Source organism: Galeopterus variegatus, unplaced genomic scaffold (assembly GCF_000696425.1).
Source record: "Galeopterus variegatus unplaced genomic scaffold, G_variegatus-3.0.2 Scaffold210, whole genome shotgun sequence".
NCBI lineage: Eukaryota > Metazoa > Chordata > Mammalia > Dermoptera > Cynocephalidae > Galeopterus > Galeopterus variegatus.
Genome location: NW_007726321.1, coordinates 443011 through 464960, shown reverse-complemented (window position 1 = coordinate 464960; position 21950 = coordinate 443011). Strand labels below are relative to the sequence as shown.

General features: G+C 60.4%; 1 protein-coding gene across 1 annotated transcript in view; it reads left to right on the top strand.

Annotated features, from left to right (window-relative positions):
- The window catches only part of ZFPM1 (zinc finger protein, FOG family member 1), a 51165-nt gene that overhangs the window by 10491 nt on the left and 18724 nt on the right, over positions 1–21950 (top strand). The window contains exon 5 of the mRNA XM_008565885.1: positions 19729–19862. Coding sequence (XP_008564107.1) covers positions 19729–19862 — 134 coding nt within the window. The remainder of the gene's footprint in view (positions 1–19728; positions 19863–21950) is intronic.

Sequence of the window (21950 nt, the reverse complement as noted above, 5' to 3'; positions counted from 1 at the left end):
CTGCCATTCTCTCTTGCCCTGTTACTGCCCCCACCCCAGCTCCCTCCTGTTCCTACCTGATCCTGGTGCCCAGAGCTCCAAAAAGAGACTGAGGAGGTGCTCTGTGGGTGTTTGGAACTTTTCAAAAGCGCTGCACCTTGTCAGGTGCTGGTGACTTTGTGTTTGAGTGTTGCTGCTTCAAACGGGAGCACCTGAGCTGTTCTAAGAGGCAGGAACACAGACCCTGGAGCCCCCACTTTGCTGAACCACCGCAGGCAGGCCGCCCGACCTCTCTTGGCTTCAGTTTCTTCATCAGTAAAATGAAGATGAGGGTTGTATGAAGGTCACAGAGAGCAGAGCTTGGCGCCCCAGGACAGCTGGTTCCTCTGGGACTGGGGTGAGGGTGTGAGCAGTTAACAGGGAGAAGCTGCTGTCTGAGGCGTGGGAACTCCCCTCTAGCGGCTGAGAGGACCCGCATCCACGCCTTGGGCCAAGCAACTTAGCCATGGAGCAGGGAGAAGCACCTTTTGCTCCCCTGTGGGTGGCGGTCATCTCAACTTCACAGGCAGGACAAACTGACCCCACAGAGCCCATCACCCACCCAGACCAAGGAGGCTCTGAGTAAGGAGGCCAGCTGAGCAGTGACATGGCAGGTGGCCTCGGGGATGGCAGCAGCCCCACTTCAAGGTGAGGTGAGGGCTGGAGCAGAGAAGCCACAGAGGGTCAGGCAGAGCCACACAGAGGGAGAGCTGGAGGCCGCCAGCTGGCTGTGGCGTGTGCCTGGGAGCCTCGTGTTTCAGCAATGGCTCATAAAACAGGCCGAACCCGCCCTCGGAGCTCAAAACAAAACCAGCAGGTGAACTACAACGTACAGGAGAAAGTGATGATTCAGAGAGAAGGGTGACCCCAGGGGGCTTCCAGGGCAAGAAGGGGCCAGCAGTCAGAAGGGCCACGTGGGTGTGGGCAGGTGGGTGCCTGGTAGAGGATGCAGCCTGTGCGAACGCTCCGAGCAGAGTGGACAGGTGCAGTGGGAGGTGGGTTGGGGGGATCTGGTGTAGTGGGTCCCGTGGACTTTGGCTTGACTGGAGGGGGCCATGACCTGACGTGGACCCACAGGGAGGGCTGAGCAGGGGGCTCACCTCCAGACCTGTGTGAGCCACAGTCCCCTCAGCCAGACCCAGGGCTGAGGGGAGGTGGGCGTTAGGCTCTGGGGGCTGTACTTGCCCGGCCCGTCCCTCATCTTTCCTTGAGCCACCAGCCCAAATTCAAATTTGCCGGAAGGGAGAGAGCTCCACATTTTTACCTTTGAAACGACCTTGTCCACTGGAGGGGCTGGCCATTTAAAATTCTGATATGCAAATGAATAAGAGCTATGATCTCTGATCCCCTACGCTTCTGTGCTGCCTGTGCTCAGCTCGGCCACCTCACTGTCTACACGTCACAGGCTCCAGTGTCCCAGTACCCTCCATGTCCCACTTCCCTCCCTTCCCACCTCCCTACCTAAAGTCCAGAAAAAGGAGGCAGTCAGGTTGACACACCAGCCCCCCTCAGGATGTGGAGGGTTGGAGCTCTGGGGTCCTATCTGACTCTGTGAGAGTCCCAGGCCATCACGCCTCATGTCTCCTGTTTGGTTATCTGTCAAGGGTAGCTTGTGTTCCCTTGGTCTGCCTGTCTGGGTCATAAGAAAACAGACGAAGGGAGGGCTGAAGCATGCAGGGGTCTAGGGGCCTCTTCTGCAGCCAGGACTTGGGTGTGGGGTCTCCCCCTGGGAGCCCTCCAGGGCCAGCCTCGGGGGAGACAGCATGGTGCTAACACCCAGGGTGGGGCGGGCAGTCCGAGACCAGCTGCTCGTGCACGACTATTGGCCATGGGTGTCATTCTAAGCTGGGGAACAGGGAGGTGACCCCAGGAGGCCCACGGGGGTTGCCCAACAGCTCCTCAGCTGTGGAATGGTATGAGGGCAGCCTGGACTCTGTGGCTGGCCAGGGGCATGTGTGGTGGTGAGGGCGGCTAACAATCAGGGTCCTAGGCATGGGTCCCCTTCACCAGTAAGTGTCTCAGGGCCTGGAGCTCTTTCCTGGTAACCACTTTTTACAAAACAAAATCTGACTGGGCAGAGCCTTGAGTGGGAGGAGGGCAGGACCAGCTATGAAAGGGTGAGAGGACCACAGGGCTGGGGGGTGGTTCACCTCGGCCTATGCTTGGTCCAGAGTGCAGCAGGGGCCGCACCAAGCGTACTGTCTCAGATGCGCGCACACGCACACCACATGCCCATGGCACTGGTACCCTGCAGTGCACACCTTAAAGATTTTCTCCCTGTGGAAGTGCCCCCTGACCCAGGCCCATCTGCTCAGCTATCCCAGGACAGGACAGGGTTCTCAGTTCTGGAATTCTCTGGAGTCAAGGGAGGAGGCATCTGAAGAGCTGCCTGGGCACCCAGCAGAGGGTCCGCTGCCCTCAGGGGTTAGTGTGGACTTCCTGATGGGCTCAGCAGATGTCCTCGCCTGGCCATCTGGAAGCAGTTTCAGTGAGCAAGCGGGAGGGCTAGAGGGAGGGAGCCGCCGAGGGCATGATGGGGAGCAGCTACATGGGGGCTATGTACTGTGAGCAGGCCTCCTGTGAGGGCCCTGGCTGCTGGGCCAGGACCTGGCTTTATCCTGAGGGCACACGGTGGGACTCCAGACTGGAGCATAGCCTTGGAAAGAGGCAGCACTAGAGTGGGGAAGAATGGAGAGCATGTGGCTAGGGCCAAGCCCTCTCCTGCAGCAGCGGGCACAGCACCAACTTGTACCCATTCCCAAGTGGGTGATCAAATCCCTCCTGGAGCACAGTCTCCATGAAGGCTGAGGACCTGTGGCCCCTGCCCCACTGACTCTAGGAGCAAAGTGAGGCCTACCCACTGGAAGTCTGGGCCTGTGGTGGAAGAGGCCTGGGGCTCCCTAGAGCTGAGACTGGAAGAGGGGCAGACCCCAAAACCCTTGTCTGGGGAGGTGAGCTTCAGGCTGAGGCACAGAAGTTCCCAGCTGCCCTGGCTGGGCGTGGAGGGGACCATGCTCAGGGCTTGATGAAAGTCATGTTCTGTTGCGCATTGACTGTGCTGAACCATGCCCATCTCTTCACACGTGTCTCCCATCATCCTGCCGACAGTCCGCAAGGGATGCACTAGCTGAGCCCCGTTTTACAGTTAAGGAGGGCACAGTGGCATGGCCAGGGTCTCCTGGCCCTTGGTGGACCGTGCAGTTGGGGTTTGAGCAGAGCAGCGTCTGTGGGGGTGGAGGTTGTCTCTGGGCTTCATCTGGGGACTCCCCAGCCCTGCCCTGGGAACCACTAGCACTTGGTCGTGGCCTGGCTATTTGAGGTTCAGGGCCCTGGAAATGGGGTCTCCTTCACCCGTGTGTGTCTCAGGGCCTGGAACTCTTTCCTGATGCCACAGTCAACAAAGGGAAATCCAATTGGCCAAACCTCAGGTGATGCCTCTTCTGTCCCCAGCCCCATCCCAGGCCCTGGAGGCAGAGATGGGAAGGCTGGTCATGACCCCAGGGAGACAGGAGGGGCAGCAGCACCATAGCAGGGCCCCTGACACCCCCGTTCCCAAGCTGAAGCCTGAAGGACAGATGGGGGGTGAGGGCGTTCAGACAAGGAATTAGCTCGTGGAAAGGGTTCAAGTGTCATGGGCGTGGATGGAGCATTAGGGGCCCAGATGGGGACCTGGCATGGACAGATCAGGGTGTGAGCTTGGTGCCATGGACCATGAGGAGATACCTCCATTTTCTTGGCTGCAAGACGAAGATGCTGATGGGTTTTAAGGGAGACATTTGGTTGGCTTCTGTGCGCAGTATGGTTCGGGGTGAGCACACCCCCAGGCACACAGGAGGAGGCGTCTGCTGCTGTTCCCTGCTGGGGGAACAAGCCAATCCCCCCACCCCAGTGTGATGCGGGGCCTGCTGGAGACTCGGAATCCCCGCCCAGCGTGTGCGCGAGGGTCGGGCCGGTTATCTGGGCTGTGCTCGTCTGACTAATCTTGCTGGCCGGAATTTCTGTGCAAACCTCAAGGTTTGTTATCGGGGCGCGGGCGGGCGGCCAAGGCAGGACGGCCCGTCCTGATGGACAGCGGGGAGATGGGCTGATAGCCGGCCACACTCCCATCCCCACAGCCGGCGTGTGTGGGTGGGAAATCATTTCAGCCCTTCTGCATTATCACGGCCTGGCGCTGCAGTCCATGGGCCTATTTGTCTTAGATTAGCAGACGGGGGAGGGGGCGCTGGCGGATGGCAGGGGTCAGCCTGGGGTCAGCTCCAGACACCAGGCCCAGCAGCTGGGTCAGGAGCCACCTCTTCTGGGCGTCCCAGGGAGGGGATCCACACTGTGCCTGGACTACTACAAGCCTCCCCTGGAGGGACAGTTGCTCTGGGGATCCCCCCACCGGGCCTATGCCTGTCCTGACCTCCCTGCTCTGCAGCTGAGCCTGAGACTCAGTGAGGTGGAGCTGGAGCCCAAGGAGGCTGGGTGTCCCCAGGAGGGCACCCTCCCTTCCCAGTTGTCACTGACCTCCTGCGGGGGTATGGTCCTGCCCTCAGAGGTGTGTCGTGGGGGACGTGGGTCTGCAGCCCAGGAGTGGGCAGGAGAAGGAGGAAGACTGAGCTAACCAATAAAGAAGTAAAAAGATGACACGTGGCGGGGGAGGCTCTGAGTAGAAGGAGGAAGGGAGCGGCTGTGACTCGGGTGGTCAGAGCAGCCCCCGCGTGCTGAAGGCCAAGCTCTGCATCTCGGCGCCATGCATCAGGCGGAGGCACAGCAGAGGCCCGGGCCTGAGGCCAGAGTGGGCCCCGCGGGTCTGATGCGAGCGCGGGGGTGAGGAGAGGCAGCAAGCCCAGAGTGAGAGGCCCGTCGTGGAGGGTCTGTGGTGGCAGACAGATGGACGCCTTGGCTGCCTGTTGCCCCCGGCCCGGAGCTCTTTCCCAAGAGTTTGGTCCCAAGGCCTGGGTGGGGGCCGAACCATCTGCAGCCCTAAGGCCGGCTCTCCCCTCATTCCTAGAGCCGGGAGACCCACGGGCACCACATGTGCCCAGAGCCGGGCTAAGGCTTCCCAGTGGCCGGACTGCTGAACCCTGGTCGGTGGCTCTTCCCCCTGGAGGTGCTGACCCCCTGCAGCCACAGCGGCCCTGGCCTGATGGAAGCCACCTTCATGGCCTGGTTCTGACTTTGACCTCTGCCCGCAACAAAAGCGCCTGGGCCTCAATGTCCAGAAACCATGGGAGGAGAGAAGGCCGGCAGGCAGCTCTTTATCAAGGCTCAACGGCCATCCTGGGAGCTCATTCCCACTCATGCACTTGCACTTCTATTTACTGAGTGCCTACTGTGCCAGCCCCCATTATAGATCCTGAGGACGCAGCATGAGAAAAGTAGACCCACATGCTGCCCCTGGAGCTGCAATCCCAGTGGAGAGTCAGCGCAAGGCCGGACCCCAAGCAAGGAGAACAGCCAGTGCCTCTGGGGATTTGCACCAAGAGCTCAGCTGGACAGGAGCACACCCTGCAAACACCCTGGGGAAACTGCCCCACAGAATGCAGCTGGTGCAAAGGCCCTGGGGTGGGGCCGTGTCTGGCTGACTTTGGGATCAATGTGGGGGTTGAGGGGTGGGCAGGGGGAGACAGGAAGAAGAGGACAGGGCAGAGCCACGTGTCTTATGCAGGCGGGAACTGGTGCAGGTTTGGGCACAGCGGGGCAGGATCTGACCTAGGTTTTAACCGGACCCCTCCAGCTGCCATGTGGGGGTGGACTGCAGGGGTCTCGGGGCAGACATAGAGAGACCTGGGAGAAGGCCGAGTCTGACACGAGAGACAGAGCACCATCTGGGCAGACACTTGCAGATGCAGACTGAGGCTGGGAGAGGTGGGGCAGCCCCTACCCCCAGCTCTGCCTGCCTCCCAGGGAGGCTTTGCACCTGCCCATCCGCCTTCTCTGGGCCCTGCCCCAGGGGGTCCTCACGGCTCCCCAACCCCCTCCTCAGTGGGTGTGGACACCGCACTGGAGAACAGACAGCGGACACCCCACGAGGAGTGTGGCTGAAGCCCAGGTCCTCTGGCCATCTCGGTGGCGGGTGGGGGCCCAGGCCTGGCTGCCTGCCACACTGCCCGCCGACCTCACCCGCCTTCCGGGAGTGGCTGTCTGTGGCCAGGGCAGCCTATCTTGGCCACGGGCACTAATCGAGTCTGCTTCCTCCTCCGCCCTCCCCGGCTTCCTGCCCCAGCCAGCCCACCCCCACAGCCCCGCCAGCACCTCCCACAAGTGTCCCTGCCTGTCCCCTCCTGGCCTGGCTGTGGCCAGGGTTGGTCCCCTCACCTCGCTGAGGCTGCTGCCTCCTCAGTAGAATGGCCAGAGATGGACACATGGGAGGACCCGGGGACAATGGGGACCGGCACCTGTGATGGGGAGCAAATGGGTGGGCAGCAGCTGCCCTGACTGCCCTTGTTACGGTCACTGTGGTGGGCATTGTTTCCAGCACTGGCACTATTGCTGTTGCTGACACCGGTGCTGGTCCTGTTAATGGTACTGTTACTGTACTGCCACTGTCCTCGCACAAGGGCTGTTACTCTTACAGTACCGTCACTTGCTGCTACTGTTATCACCGCCACTGCTGCTATTACTAGTACTGTTACTGTCAGTAGAGCTGTCACTGTCAAAGCATTGCCACTATTACTGCAGATAGTGCTACTGCTGTTAGTTATGGTTACTAGTCCACGGTGGCAGTACTGTTACTGCCAGTAGTGCTATCACTGTTCCTGGCAACAGTACTGTTGCCATCACCGTCACACCCCGCTGGCAGGGCGTCACTGCTGGCACAAGGGCAGGCCCGGCTCCCAGCTGTCACCTCTCTCACTGGAGACCTTGGGCCAGTCGCACCCCATTCTGGGCTCAGGTTCCTCATCTGTGGGACAGGGACAGGACGGTCCAGGCCGCCTGGAGCTCAGGCAGGGCAGGGCAGCAGGAGGCCGGTGCCACACGCTTACTTGTTCCCAGCATGTCTTGGGCTCAGCTCAGATCCCGGGGCACCTCGGTCCCCTCTGCTGGCCAACACGCACAACAGGCCCTGCCTGTTCTGGGGCTGCCTCTGTTGGAGACATGTTAGGGTCTCTGTCAGGCCGTCCCTTCCCCACCCTGGCCTGGCTTCTCCACCTCCTGCCCCAGGAGAGAAACCAAGGCACCATGCGTCACGGGCCACCGCCAGCCCCAGGGAGTGGGTTCCTGGATCGATGAGGAAACCAAGGCCAGGGAGCTGATGCGACTGTCCTGGGGTGAGACTCACTCAGACCCAGAATGGGCACGAGGCCAGCGACCCCCAACCACGGTCCCTCCCCGCATCCCCATGACTTCACACGGCGTTCCTGAGAGGCCCCACACCCCCCGACGGCTGCGCGCTTATTTATTTATTTATTATTCCTCTATCTCTGTGCGTAACTTTTGATTTCCTCACTGCGTTTTTCCATTACAGTGGCTCTGGACGCAGCCGATAAGATCGGTCCCCGGAGATGGGACAAAGGGGCCGCCATTGGCTTGAGGGCTGGTCATATCCTGCCTGAAAGGGCCGAACGCGTCCTGAGATGAGGCGAGATGCTATCTTGGGGGCTTATTGTGTCGTGGGGGGGGGCTCTCCCGCCCTGCTCAAGGCCCCGCTTTGCCCCCCAGACCAGACGCCTCTGTGTCCACCCTCCACCTCCCCTACCCCAACACAATGCCCAGTGTCTTGCGGGCCACGTGGGGCCCTGGACAGCAGCTCTGGCCCCACACACCGACCTGGGCCCATCCAGGGTCCACGATGAGTCGCCATGGGGCCTTCGGCTTGCCCCTCACCCCTCAGCCTATCTGTCCAGTGCTGCCGGGTGCAATGTGACCCTGTGGCCCTGTCCCACCCCAGCCTGGGCTGCCTGAGTGTCACGCAGCATGTCTTCACATCGACTCCACAGTTGTCTTCTAGGAAAGCAGCCCAGAAAAATAACTCAGGACAGGCCTGGGGCGGCAAGGAGACTTGTCACACCATGCTGAAGATAGGGAGCCATTTACTCATTTATCTATATGTGCTGTCCTGCAAAATGTCTACGAAAAGAGGGGAAATGATCCTAAAAGAAGCAAACTCCACACGGATGCCCATGGGTGCACCTTCCTGCAGACCTGGGGCTACCACTAGAGTGGCCCCACCAACACCGCCATTCCCCAGGCACCAAGCCTTCAGCTGGTTCTGCCAGTGTCCCCCCACCCCCAGAGCTGCCCCTGGAGGAGGCGCACGCCATCTCTTTGGCAGGTGAGAGGCGGGAGGGCTCCTGGGGGTGAGGTGTGGAGGGTGACCGAGTACTGTGTGTAGCACGGCCTGACCTCCAGCTGGATGGCTGGACACAGTATTCCATTCAGGGGCCAGTGGGGAGCCCCAAGTGTTCCTGAGCAGAGGTGCAGCGGGAAGGAGTGGCGTCTGGCATGGGGCCAGCCTCCTCGCCTTCCCCACCCTCCTCAGCCTCCTCAGCCTCTGCTGGCCCCATCATCCTCCTGTTTCCCCTCAAGGAGAACAAGGAAGGACAGGGCACTGGACAGGAGATGGGGGCCTAGGTTTGAACTCACTGTGTGGCCAGGTTCTCTCTGACCCTCAGTCTCCTCGTCTGTGATTGAGTTGATCAGTGCCATGAAAGCAAGTGTCTGCAGCTTTTACAACTCACCGAAGCACCCCCTGCTTCTCAAAGACTCACCCCAGGGCAGAGGCCTGGTGCCCCAGCTAGAGCTGTGAGGCCCTCTCGAGGCCTCAGTCTCCCCACTTGTAGAAGCCTCCTTTGTAGGTGGAGCCCATGAGACTGTGTGAAGTGTCCTTTCTGGAAGGACCTTTTCAGTCCCTAAGGGCTCACAGTGCATTAGGTGGTGGCCGTGTCCTTGTTTTCTTGTCCTCCCCAGTGCCTGCTTCAGTGCCTGCTGTTGCCCTCTGGTGGGGTGGGCGCCTGCCAGCCTGGGTAGGACAGGTCTCACCTGAGGTTGGGGCAGCACCCTGGGCCTCTGCCCACACCCTCACCAGCCCTCACACCCACCCCTCCTGCCCATTTATGCACAAGACAGGGCCCCCAAAGGCAAGTGAACAGAGTAAGCAGGTCCCAGGGGTCCCGGCCCCATGCAGGGAGCAAGGGCGCTGGCCAGGCCAGGGTGCTGAGAGGTGGGGAGCTGGAGGCCATATTAAGGAAGAGCCCTCAGTGGCGTCAGGGCCCTGGAAAAACAGGGCAGGGGCCAGGGCGCCCAGGCCGATAGGAGGCAGATAAGGTAAGGAAAATACGTCCTGTGCAAATAGCTTATCGCACATCCTGCTTCCAGCCTGCCCGCAGAACGAGGCAGGGCTGGGAGAGCCAGGGACCCCCACCCCAGTCCTCAGGCCTCAGGGTCCCCCAAAACCAAAGTCCTAGTGTCCAGGAGCTAGTGGGGCTCCTCCCCACTTCACAGGTAGGAAGACAGAGGCTCAGGGCATTTAGCTTTCCAGAAGCCTGGAGACAACATGGGTCATGGTTTAGCTGCAAGGTGACTCGAAAGCTGTGGTTCTCAGGCTCCTTGGCCGTGGAGAGACATCGTCCATGGTGGGGAGCAGGAAAGGGCCCCCTCCCTTGGCCTGGCACACAGACCCCTAAGGGGTACATGGAAGGGTACATGGAAGGACTGCGGCCCCACTGGTCTCCCTGGGGCTCCTCCTGCTGGTCAAGTTGCTTGGCTGTGCCTGGAGAGGGCACAGTTGGTGTCTGAGACCACGTCTCACCCAAGGAGCCCCATCTCAGGGGGTCAGACTGTGATTGGAACTCGAGGCAGCTTCCCACCACGACCTCCAAGACCTGGCTCTGAGCCTCAGAAAGGGTAGTCCTGGGTCAGAGCATGGCCCCCACCACCCAGCTGGACCCCAGTCTGCTGCCTCGTCTTGCGAGCGGACTGGGAGCAGGATGCGCGATAAGATATTATCCCACCCCAGCCCAACCAACCCTCCTTCCCTCAGAGCCACATGCTCCCTGGGACAGGCCACTGGACTTGCAGGTAGCGAGAGGCCCCCCGCAGGCCCTGGGGGGTGGGCCAGGCCCCGCCCTGCATTGCTGGCTATTCCCGGGCAGTTCCAGCTCTGCCATTAGCTAGGGTCAGGGTTCAGCCTGATAAAGATGGGCTGTTGTTCTGTGTCAAAAAATCAATAATCCCCAGCGATGTTCTGAGCGATAGGGAGAGAAGTCCACAGGCAGCAGCTGGCAGGCGGGGCGGGGCAGGGGCTCCCACACCTGGGGGCCTCCCCAGCACTCCCTCTTGTCTGTCGGTAGTTGGCCCAAAGTGACTTCAGGCCTAGGTCAGGGCTTGAAGTGACCTAGACCCTAGGCCAAGCTGTCCCCTCCTCGTCCGTCACCCATGCTGCCTCTGTAGATGGGCAGCTTGGGAGACTGCCAGGCCCTCTGTGAAACGGTCAAGGCTCAGAGTAGCTGTGCCCCTGCTTGGGGTCACCAGGGGTGGCAGCCAGGCCTAAGGGGGCCGCTAAAGTCATGTAGGGGGGCTGTGGCCTTTGCATGGCATCCAGGGATGAGGAAGGACACAGCCCAGGAGAACAGGAGCAGAGAGGAGGTGAAACAGGGCTGCAGGGCCCTCCCATGCTGGCAGGACCAACTGCCCTGTCTCCCAGGTGGCAGTGCCATCCACCTCCAAACACAGGCACGTGCATGCAGGGCATCCCAGGCGCTGTCTGTGACACAGCTATCAGCAGCCCGGCCTGAGGGGCTGACGGTCTAGCGGGGAAACTGACAGTTGAATGAAAACGTCATCACAGGGCCCAGGAGGTGCTGAGGGCTTGGGGAACAAGAAGGAGGCGGGGGTCCCACTGCAAGGTGGAGGCCTCTCAGGCACTTGGGGCCAGGAGTGCGTACAGAGGCTTCCCCGGGGTCCCCACATGCTGCGGCCGTCACCGTGCCTGGCACCTGCTGGTCCTGGCATGGACCATGCTGGAGCTGCCGCCCTGCCAGCCCCCTCTACCGTCAGCTCCCAGAATATCACCAGCCTGCCGGCTCAGCCTGGGCATAGTGCCTGGCCCCAGATGATGTGGGACTGAGCAGAACTTGGCAGGGAGCAGGCACAGTGCCCAGGGGCAGGCACTCAGGGCAGCAGCCCACATCAGGTGGAGAGAGAACGGTGGCAGGTATATCAGGCTTTAAGCCCTCTGATGACCTCAGACCTAGGATGAGAAGGAAACCCTCCTCCAGGGAGGGCGTGGGGTCTGTGCATCCCATCCAGCCGGCAGAGGCCACACTGGGCAGCGGGCAGTGGGCCCGGAGATGGGGCTGTGTGTGCAAAGCAGAGGGCACGCGATTGGGGAGCAGTGCGACAAGCTGGAGACCTCCCTAAGAGATGGGAACCAGGTCTTCCAGGGCGGGGGGCACCCAGGAACCCTGTGTCATGGGTCGGGCAGTTCCCAGGAATTAGGAGCCTGCGCAAGTCCCCCTCTCCGTTCCCCCAGCAGGATGGGCTTGGGCCTTGTTCACGGTTACATCCACAATGCCAGGCACTCAATGATAAAAAGTCACACAGAAACGACTGGGCAGGGCACGGCCAAGTGGCTGCCCCAGAATGGTGGAGGGGGTGGGGTGTGCACTGTTGCCATCCCAGGAGCAGTGGCAGTCACTGGGCTCGAGCCAGCCATGGCTCTGCAGGAACCAGAGCCCAGTTTCCCCAGCTTGGCCAGAGACTCCGGATTGCGTGTGAAATCTGATTGTCCAACAACAACAACTTAGTCCCATTTTTACACGCATCTTTGGCTTGCGACTCCCGAGCCCCTCCGCCACCTCTTCAGACCCCATCCCTCCCGCAGGGATCTGGACCTTCCGAGGCCCTGTGGGGGCGCCCCAGAGGGAGGCAGGGTGGAAACTCTCACCCCGTCCTCAAGAGCTGGGCTACCGCGAGCCCTCGCGTGGCTTCGCTCCCTGAGCGGGTGCTCGAGTACATGTCAGCAGCTCCCGTGGCTCCACATCTTATCTGGTGGGTGCCACTGCCTGCTTTCACGGTGACACACATCAGATTATTCCTTCCATCTTGGCCACACCAACTACCATGAGCTGAGGCCTCAGCTGCCCGGTCCCTGCGAGGGAGAGCTGGGGTCCTGCTGGACTTTCAGGATTGTTTTCTGCCCCTCTCAACTCTGTCTGCATCTGTGAATGGGGAAAGGACTTCTCTGAAGGCCCAGGGCACCCAGCCACCTGATATGTGAGGAGGCAGGCCTGGGTTGGGGTCAGAGGGACCTGCACTTGACTCCCATGCCACTTGCTGGCTAGGGAACCCTGGACGAGTTCCTCAGCCTCTCCAAGCGCTGTTTCCCCTGGTGGAGAGCAGTACGAAGGGCCTCCCGTCTTTCCCCAAAGCTCATTTTCACCATGTCACTTTGGTCTTTGGTCCCAGATGGGAAGCCCAAGGCATGAGAGGAGCAGGGTCTGTGCAAAGGGGCTGTGACCACCAGTGACAGAGCCAGGGCTGGAATCAAGCCCTGGCCCATTTTTATTTCCTGGTTTGGCATTCAGGTGTAGCTTGATCCAGGGTGCTCTATGGCTCTGGGTCTCCGGGTCCTGAGGACCCAGGCTGCCTGAGCATGTTGGCTTTCTGCATGCCCTGAGAGGGTGGCTGGTTGGGAGGACAGCTTGAAGGACCACACCAACCCTCCTCCAGTAGACCTCCAGTTCCAGTGGAGAGGGCTCCCAGCTCCAGCAGGCACAAGGGCCTGGGTGGGTGGCAGCCCTATGGGCCCCCACGGCAGCAGGAGAGCCCTCCCACGGAGCGCGGGCTTCCTATGGTGCACTTTGACCTCACCAGCTCGCCCAGGCAAGAAGGCATCATCAGGCCCCTTGTAGATGGGGGAACGAGCCTCCAAGGCCCAGCCACAGCCCTCCCAGTGCCCCAGGACAGGATCTCCCCCTCAGCCCATCCCAGGTCCCACCTGGGACCTTGAGAGAGTCTCTCCCTCCTCTGCGCCTTGGCTGCCCCATCTGTGAGCGGGAAACCAGGAAAGGGGCTGGCAGGGAGGAACCCAGTGGGTCAGGGATGTTCCAAGAAGCTGCTGGGACCCCCTGGCCATGAGTCCCCCATCCCTTTCTCACCAGGCCTGCATTTGTCCCAGCCAGAACTCAGGAGTGTCCCACATGAGGGAGGCCACAATGTCCACACAGGACAGACCCTCCCTCCCAACCAAGAAGCTCTTGTGGCCACAGGCCCAGCCATGGGTTTGGGCGTTCAGATGGGCTCCCTTGCCTCAGCTCGGCCAGCCCATCCACCTGGTCAGTACTGGACTCAAAGTCACAATCCAGGAGGGTCCTTCGATTCACAGTCCCTGCTGGGTGTATCCACGTCACCAGGGCTCCACCTCCCACAGGCAGCTCAGGGCCAGGAGTGCCCAGGAGGGCGGTGGGGCTTCCCACCATCCCTGTGGTGCCACGGTCACATCCTGCCACCATGGCACCCACTGTGGACACAGAGTCAAGGGCTATTGGTCACATGGCACTGTTCTGAGCTGTTCAGGGAGCCCCATCACAGGAGGGGACTGACCATCCTGTTTTGTGGATGTGGAGCCCGGGGGCAAAAACCAGGCTGAGGTCATGCAGGACTGCAGCTCAGCTGGCCCCACTGCTGCTGCGGCACCCCGCACCCGGCTCTCCCACGTTACCTGAGCGCCCTCTGTGTGCCGGGCCTTGTCCCCTATGCACCTTGTCCACTGTGTGGTCTCACCCCACAGCCACCTGTGAGGGAGAGGCTGTGATGCCCTGTTTCACACAAGAGAAAACCAGGGGCTGGGAGGGAAGTGACCTGTCCGGCTGGGACATGGCAGTGGCAGGAAACAAAGCCAGTTCTAGAGCCCATGGGGCTGGTGGAGGTTCACACGTCATTCCCAGCAGTTGGGCTAGTTAGTAGGAGTCAGACTCTACTCATAGTCCAGGGCAGCTCAGGCCTGGCAGGGCAGGGCCGGGGTTAGCTGCTGAAGCTGTAGGGAGGACAGCTGGACCCTGGTTGGTGGTGGCCGTACCGGGCAGGAGGAGGAGACACTCAGCCTCCCTGGCCCTCTCCTGTTGTCTCTCCCTAGGACCTCAACTGCCACCCAGATCACTGGCTTTTCAGTCAGGATGGTCAAGGAGGGGGAGGAAAGGGCTGGACTGGAGAGCCAGTGACCTTGGGCAAGTCACTCCACCCTCCGTAGAATGGGCACAGCCCCCCCGACATTTCAGGCTGTGAGTGGTCCCGTGGGGTGAGTGTAGTAGAGCCCAGCAAGTGTCATGAGTAAACTTGTCCACACACAGCGACACATCGTCACAGGAGAGCCTGTACTATGCCCCACACTGGGCCAAGGAGGACAGAGGGGCTGGCTCACCCTGCCCCAGCCCCAGCTTGCCCCACTGACCACAGCCACCCTGATCTGCTGTGTGACGTTGTGGGAGTCACTGGCCTCTCTGGGCCTTAGTTTCCATGTTTGTACATTCTCAGGGCCTGCACAGTCTGTGCACCAGCCTCCCAACCTGCCCTGTTCTGTGCCAATGCCCACGGAGACTTCTAGAACCTGGGCAGCCTGGGGTTTTCCTTTCCTCCCACTTGCTCTTTTTCCCCCCCCTTTTTTGTGACTTTTATCAAAGGCGAACAGCATGATCCCTTAGATAGGGCCAGGCCCAGCTCTGAGGGAGCCCCAGGGCGGGGCCCATGGAGGGATAGGGCTAATGAGATAAGTGGGCACAGGTGCTGACCCCGCTTTGTGCCAAGGAGGCCACCAGTCATTAACACAAATGGAGTCTGACCCCTTTGTGGAGGAGCCACCTTCAGGATACCCCCTTCACCTGCCTCCCCAAGTCTGAGCTGCCAGCCAGCCTGCTGGGGCCATTGCTCAGGCAGGGAAACTGAGGCCTGCGGAGGCCAGGTGGCTGAGCATAGTGGACTCAGGAGCCTGACGGCCCAGGTTAGAGCCCTGGATCCTCAGTCAGAAAGGAGCTCAGGTCTGGTCTTGGCCGAGTGGCTGTCCTCCCTCCTGTGTGACCTCAAGCAAGTTGCTTGAGCTTTCTTGGCCTACAGCATGGGCTGGTGAAAGTAGACCCTGCCTCACAGGCTTGTTGCCAGGGCTGGGGACTTTCATCCACGTGTTGAGGGAGGCCTCCAGGGCCTTGGGAGTGGACCTGGAGCCCAGGGGATTGAGGCCAAGCGTGAGGACCCAGCAGCTCAGGGCAGCCCTGGATGGGGCCCCAGTCCTCGGACGCCCACCAGGTGCAGCTCCTTAGCCCACCTGGCTAGCGAGGGGAGAGAGAACAGTGCTGGCCACACAGGTGGACACCCCCCACTTTAACCTCACAGCCATGAGCCCATCACGGGGCATGTCATGCTAGCATCCCCTTTGAGAGATGGGTAAACTGAGGCTCAGAGAGGGCATGCACACAACCACTGGCAAGCAAGGCAGAGGCAGGCCGTGGCCTTAGGCCTGTTGATTCCATTCCCGGGTATCCTGCCCAAGGCACTCCAGAGGGCCCTGGACTGCAACCCAATCCACCAGCCACCCCTCAGTCGGGTCCTGAGCCCAGCCTGGGGCTGGCAACACTCAGCTCTGCCTCCTTTTTCTGCCTCCCCCCACTCCACCAGTCCCCACAGGATATCACCGGAGGGTTTTGAGACCTAAGTAGACATTTAAATCATATAAATATGCAAAACCTGAAATTTCTCATTTGGTTTCTCGCAAATGCTTGGGGGGAGAAATTGAATCCTGGCACTGCGTATTTGTTCTGGAAATAACGTTTGCAGTGTTATTTGCCTGAATAAATTAGTCCTTGTCCCAGTGCTGAGCTTGTAGTGATGGCCCCGATCCCGGTGGGGGGCCCATTTAGGCAGCATGGGGCCTGCCCCCTCCTTCAGAGAGGACCAGGCTGCAGATGGGAAACTGAGGTGACAGCAGGAAGAGTCAGCCACTCCCTCCCACCTAGAAAAGGGCGCCAAGGCTCAGGCTGTGAGCATGGCTAGGGGCTCTGGTTCAAATCCCATCTACCCGCTGTGTACCCCTGGGCTGGTTGCTGAACCTCTCTGAGCCTCAGTCTCCTCTCTCCCTGTGTACATTAGGAAGAATCCCTGCAAACTGTGCCAGGCTTAGCTAAGGCTCAGTGAACTGGAGTTCTTGGAGACAAGAGGCATTATCCCCATTTTCCAGCTGAGGGGACATTTGGCCAGGACCTGGCTGCAGGTGACGTGTCTCTGTGCTGGGCTATTCCAGCCCTGCTCTGCTCTGGAGCTGGGGAGGAGGAAGCAGAGACTGGTCACAGGAGACTGCTAGGGAAGGAGGACACCTCCACCTGGAAGCCCACCCTGCCTGACCCACCATCGGAACTGTGTGTGCCCATGGGTGCCTGGCCACCTCCTGAGTTTCCCGGAACACCCAGGGTACAGGCTGTGCGTCTGTCGTCCCTGGCCCGGGTGCAAGCACTGAGTCCAGAGGTCTGGGTCCCAGTCCGTCCTCCAGCCTGAGTTCCCAGAGTGGCGTGGGCACTCCTTAGCCTCACTAGGCCCCACATTTCCTGTCGGTGTGGTTGGGGAAGAGCCAGGGTTGGGGGCTGACTGTGTCCACGGCCACCACTGTCTGCGTTCTCCAGCTATCTTAGAGGCTGTTTAGAAAAATAACTTTCTTTCTGCCCAGTGCTCTCTCTACTGGCTCCCATGCCAGCTCGGTGTCACCCTATCCTCCGGGGCCCGTTGCCCTCTCTCATTGATACTTTCATTCATTGTCAGCTTTGAACTGAGCCCTCATGAAGCACCCAGTGTATCAGGAGTTGGTGGCCTCACCCACACGCACTTTTCCAGTGCAATTTCACTTCTGGTTGGGAGAGGGTCTCTGTTAGCTGCTAACTGGACTATAACACCTGTTTCACCCTGTTTTTGCCTGGCGAGGGGCTGGGGCCAGAATTGTGAGCTGGAAATAGATTGTTTGAACCTATTGTGGAGGCTGAACATCACCTGGGCTGCTGCAGACAGTTGCAAAGGTTGTGCCCTGCACAAGGGCCCTGGGGTGAGCTGGGCTGGTTTAGCCATGCTCCTTTTACCAATCCAAGCACCTGCCATAGCCCTCATCCACCCCCAGGAGGCACCCTTTCTAATGCACAGACCCTCAGAGATGGCCGACCTGGACCCTGGACCAGGGAGATGGATTGTCGTGGTGACCACTGCCTTGTCCCCAGCCCCATGCTCCTCCACTCCCTGGGCTCCCTGGAGGCCCCTGTCCTCTCACCTTTCCCAGGCCTCCACCAGCCCCTGGCATGCCCTGAGTGGTGGGTTCTGCCCCCAGGCATGTGGAACAGCTGCCTTTATCAGGAGCCAGCCCTCTCTGGTGACGCGTGATACCCAGAAGACGGAGCAGCTGCCATGGGAAGCAGCAGCCACGCTCTTATCTGGGAGGTTCGGCCCACAGCACTCCAGCTCCGATTAGGGAGCAGGGCCACTTGCCTGTAGTGCACGAGTGGGCCAGGTGGGGTGCAAGCACAGCCCCCTTTCCTTCCCCAGGAGGGTTGAGACAAGCTAGAGCCCGGGCTGCTGGGAGAGGGGCCTCAGCACCCCACAGGTGTGGCAGGCGGGACAGGTGTGGATGCCACAGGTCTGTGTGGGGGGCAACCTGGGACTGCCCATGACTCCTCTTCTAGCATGCGGGGTGACCCGGGCCAGCAACCTCCTTCCCACTGTGTCCCCAAGTCTGGGGGGCATTCAGTCCACAGGTGGGGAAACTCAGAGCCTGAGTCCCTCCTCCCTGTGGAAGGGTGGGTATCAGCCTCAGGAGAAAGGCATCATCTCAGTTACAGCAGAGGCTCCTGATGAGGGCTTGTGTCACAGGGCCTGGGAGTGGGCCTGAGAGTGCACTTGCTGGACACGGACAGGAAAGCAGGGGTCATGGCCGCTTAACGTGACCTGTCTTTTCCACCTGTGGGTCCAGGTGTGCCCACAGGGGCTGCTCAAGGAGAGGTCCTCTGCGCACCCCCACAGCCCCTGCAGGAGGACAGAGGCCCAAGTGCAGTCCCCCATCCCAAGTAGCTCAGAGCATCTCTGACAGTCCAGGTGATATTCTAGATGCTTCCCCTTGGCCTGACCGCCTGGGTGGTGGGGATGGGGGAGGTGGGCAGTTCTCAGGCTCAGTCCATAGGGAGCTAGGACCATCGGATGGCCGGACAAACAGATGGACCAGGGAGCACGCAGCAAGCTCCTTTTGGGAAGCCTCTTCTTTAATTACCACACCCACCCCTGAGGGCCAGCCAGGTGACCAGAGACGCAGACACACCCAGGACGCGAGGGACCAGGACCCTGGTCACCATGATAGTGATGGGGGAGGGGCTCTGGAGCAGCACCCAGGTTAGATCCTGGCACCCGCTGCCTGCTGTGTGGCCTCTCGGGGTCCCTGTTTCCTCATGTTCACAAGGGATAAACTTCTTAGGAACAGGTAACTGCATGTCCCCCTAGGGCCTTGTGGTGCTGGCCTGCCCCATCCCTGTCCCTGATGATGGGACCCAGCTTGCTGGTCACCTGCTCAGTGCCAAGCCCTGCAGGGGCAGGGAAGGAGCAGGACCCTGCATCTGGATGTGCTGGCAGAGGATGTGGCCCTCGTGGGCAGCCATGGAGTGACGGGGCCTCTTTCTGTGGTGCCCCCAGCCCTGGCTCTTCCCCTCCTCAGGGCTGATAAGGGCCAGGGCCTCCTCGGCCTCTCAGTCTTGGTTCATTGCCATCTTATCTGCCCCGGGGAAGACAAAGACCCAGTGAAAACGTTTTAGCAGGGTTTCCTGGCGTATTTACGTGCTATCGCTACCATTAGGCGCTCAGTTATCTGATAATCAGGCCTATTAAGGCCACAGCCTGGCCCATCAGGCTCCAGGAAGTGGGGCCGCCAATAGGGCTCCAGCCAGGGGACCAGGCCAGGCCACGTGAGGCCCTGGTGGTCTGGCAGCCTTGGCAGAAGGCAAGGCACAGGTGGCCCAGCCTTCCCAGGCAGAGGGTGTGTGGCCAGGGGGGCCCACCCTTGGGGGAGGGGCCGCTGCCCTCACGGAAGAGGCTGAGGCTCAATCAAGCAGGGCAGGTAAGGCCCAGGTTGCAAGGGCCGTGCTCCCCCCAAAGGCTCTGGGAGGCTCCCTCCTGCCTCTCTAGCTCCCAGTGGCTGCATCACTCCAGTCTTTGCCTCTGACTTCATGTGGCTTCTCCTGTGAATCTCTCTTTACTGTTATTTCTCTTTACTGTTATTAAGACACTTGGATCTAGGGACCACCTGATAATCCAGGTATCATCTCAAGATCCTTAATTTCATTTGCAAAAGACCCTTTTTCCAAATAAGGCACATTTACAGATTGCAGCTGGGAATTTCTTTTGGAGCCACCATTTGGCCCACTGCACGGGTCACATGGGTCACGTGCAGTATGGCCGGGTTCCAACGCCATCCAGCCCTGCAGCCCAGCCCGGTGAGAAGGACTCACAGGGGCTCACGGCCACCGCTCAGGCCTGGCCACAGGCGCTGTTGGCACTGTGTCTCTGAGGCCCACCAAGCCCCAGAGAAGCTCTTGCCATAGGGGCTGACTTGGCCCCCAGAGCCCAAGAGCCAGTCATCATCTCACAGGGCCTCCCTCTTTGCTCAGCCCCACTAGGGGACGGGGGTGCTGCTGGAGGTGGCCTGGGCCCCTCAGGAGGTGGGCTGGGCGGTGCCCGGCCGGGCATGCCCCCCACCTACAATGTCTCTCTCTGCAGACGAGCTGGAGCTGGTGCTGCAGGACGGGCAGAGGCGCGCACGGGCCCGGCTCAGCCTCGCCGAGGGCCTGTCCTGGGGCCCATTCCACGGGAGTATCCAGACCAAAGCCGCATCCCCCGGGCAGGCAGAGCTGGTAAGGAGCCCCAGCCCCAACCCGCCCACCAGACACAGGGTAGCATCCAGTCCAGGACACAGGCCACTTCAGCCCCCTGAGCCACACCTGGGTCAGCCATTTTGCGTGGCCATTTTGCGTGGAACCTGTTAGGAGACACGGGCTGAGATGTTGGGACCCAGAGGGTAGGGAGTAATTAACTGAGGCCCCAGGACAGCTTCCTGGAGGAGGTGGTGTGGGGCCTTTGGCACCTCAGGGAGGGCTTCCTGGAGAAGGGGTTCTTTAAGTCGGACCTTAACGGATGAGTCAGAGTTGGGGCAGAAAAGGGAAGGTGTTCATGGGGTGGAAGCAACATAGAGCAGAGTGAGGGGCTGGCCCTCGTGGTGTTGGGGACAGTGCGGAGGCCAACGGCTGGGTTGGCCTGTGGCTGGGGAGGCCAATGGCTAGATTGGACTGTGGCTGGGTTGGCCCATGGCTAGATTGGACTGTGGCTGGGGAGGCCAATGGCTAGGTTGGACTGTGGCTGGGGAGGCCAATGGCTAGGTTGGACTGTGGCTGGGGAGGCCAATGGCTAGGTTGGACTGTGGCTGGGGAGGCCAATGGCTAGGTTGGACTGTGGCTGGGGAGGCCAATGGCTAGGTTGGACTGTGGCTGGGGAGGCCAATGGCTAGGTTGGACTGTGGCTGGGGAGGCCAATGGCTAGGTTGGACTGTGGCTGGGGAGGCCAATGGCTAGGTTGGACTGTGGCTGGGGAGGCCAATGGCTAGGTTGGACTGTGGCTGGGGAGGCCAATGGCTAGGTTGGACTGTGGCTGGGGAGGCCAATGGCTAGGTTGGACTGTGGCTGGGGAGGCCAATGGCTAGGTTGGACTGTGGCTGGGGAGGCCAATGGCTAGGTTGGACTGTGGCTGGGGAGGCCAATGGCTAGGTTGGACTGTGGCTGGGGAGGCCAATGGCTAGGTTGGACTGTGGCTGGGGAGGCCAATGGCTAGGTTGGACTGTGGCTGGGGAGGCCAATGGCTAGGTTGGACTGTGGCTGGGTTGGCCCATGGCTGGGTTGGCCCCTGACTGGGGAGGCCAATGGCTAGATTGGACTGTGGCTGGGGAGGCCAATGGCTAGGTTGGACTGTGGCTGGATTGGCCTGTGACTGGGGAGGCCAATGGCTGGTGTATTAGGCCATTTTGGGTTGCTTAAAACAAAATACTTGGAATTGAGTGATTTATAAAGAAAATGAAATTTATTGCTTATAGTTTGTGAGGTGGGAAGTCCAAAGTCCATCTGGTGGTGGTGACAGTAACCCAGGGATCTCACATTGCAAGATGGTAGAAGCAGGGAGAGCATGAAAGACAGATTCTCCTCTTCTTTTAAAGCCCTAAGGACCATACCCTTGACCACTGTTTTTAATCCATTCACTACTGCATGGTCCTACAATCCAATCACCTATTTAAGGCTCTACCTTTCAGTTACCATAATAGGATTTCCCACCCTCTTAACAGTCACAGTGGGGGCTGAGATTCTAATACATAAACTTGGGGGACACAATTCAAGCTTCAGTGAGTTTTAGGGGGACATAATTCAGTCCACTATACCTGGGTTGGCCCATGGCTGGCGAGGCCAATGGCTGCATTGGCCCATGGCTGGGGAGGCCAATGGCTGCATTGGCCCATGGCTGGGGAGGCCAATGGCTAAGTTGGCCTGTGGCTGAGCTGGCCTGTGGCTGAGTTGGCCCATGACTGGGGAGGCCAATGGCTGGAGAGGCCAATGGCTGGGTTGGCCCATGGGTGGGTTGGCCAGTGGCTGGGTTGGCCCATAACTGGGAAGGCCAATGGCTGGGTTGGCCCATGGCTAGGGAGGCCAATGGCTGCATTGGCCCATGGCTGGGGAGGCCAATGGCTAAGTTGGCCTGTGGCTGAGCTGGCCTGTGGCTGAGTTGGCCCATGACTGGGGAGGCCAATGGCTGGAGAGGCCAATGGCTAGGTTGGCCCATGGGTGGGTTGGCCCATGGCTGTGGAGGCCAATGTCTGGGTTGGCCCATGGCTGGGGAGACCCGTTGCTGGGGAGGCCTGTGGCTAGGGAGACAGGTTTTTCAGGTGCTCAGTATGGCTGCAG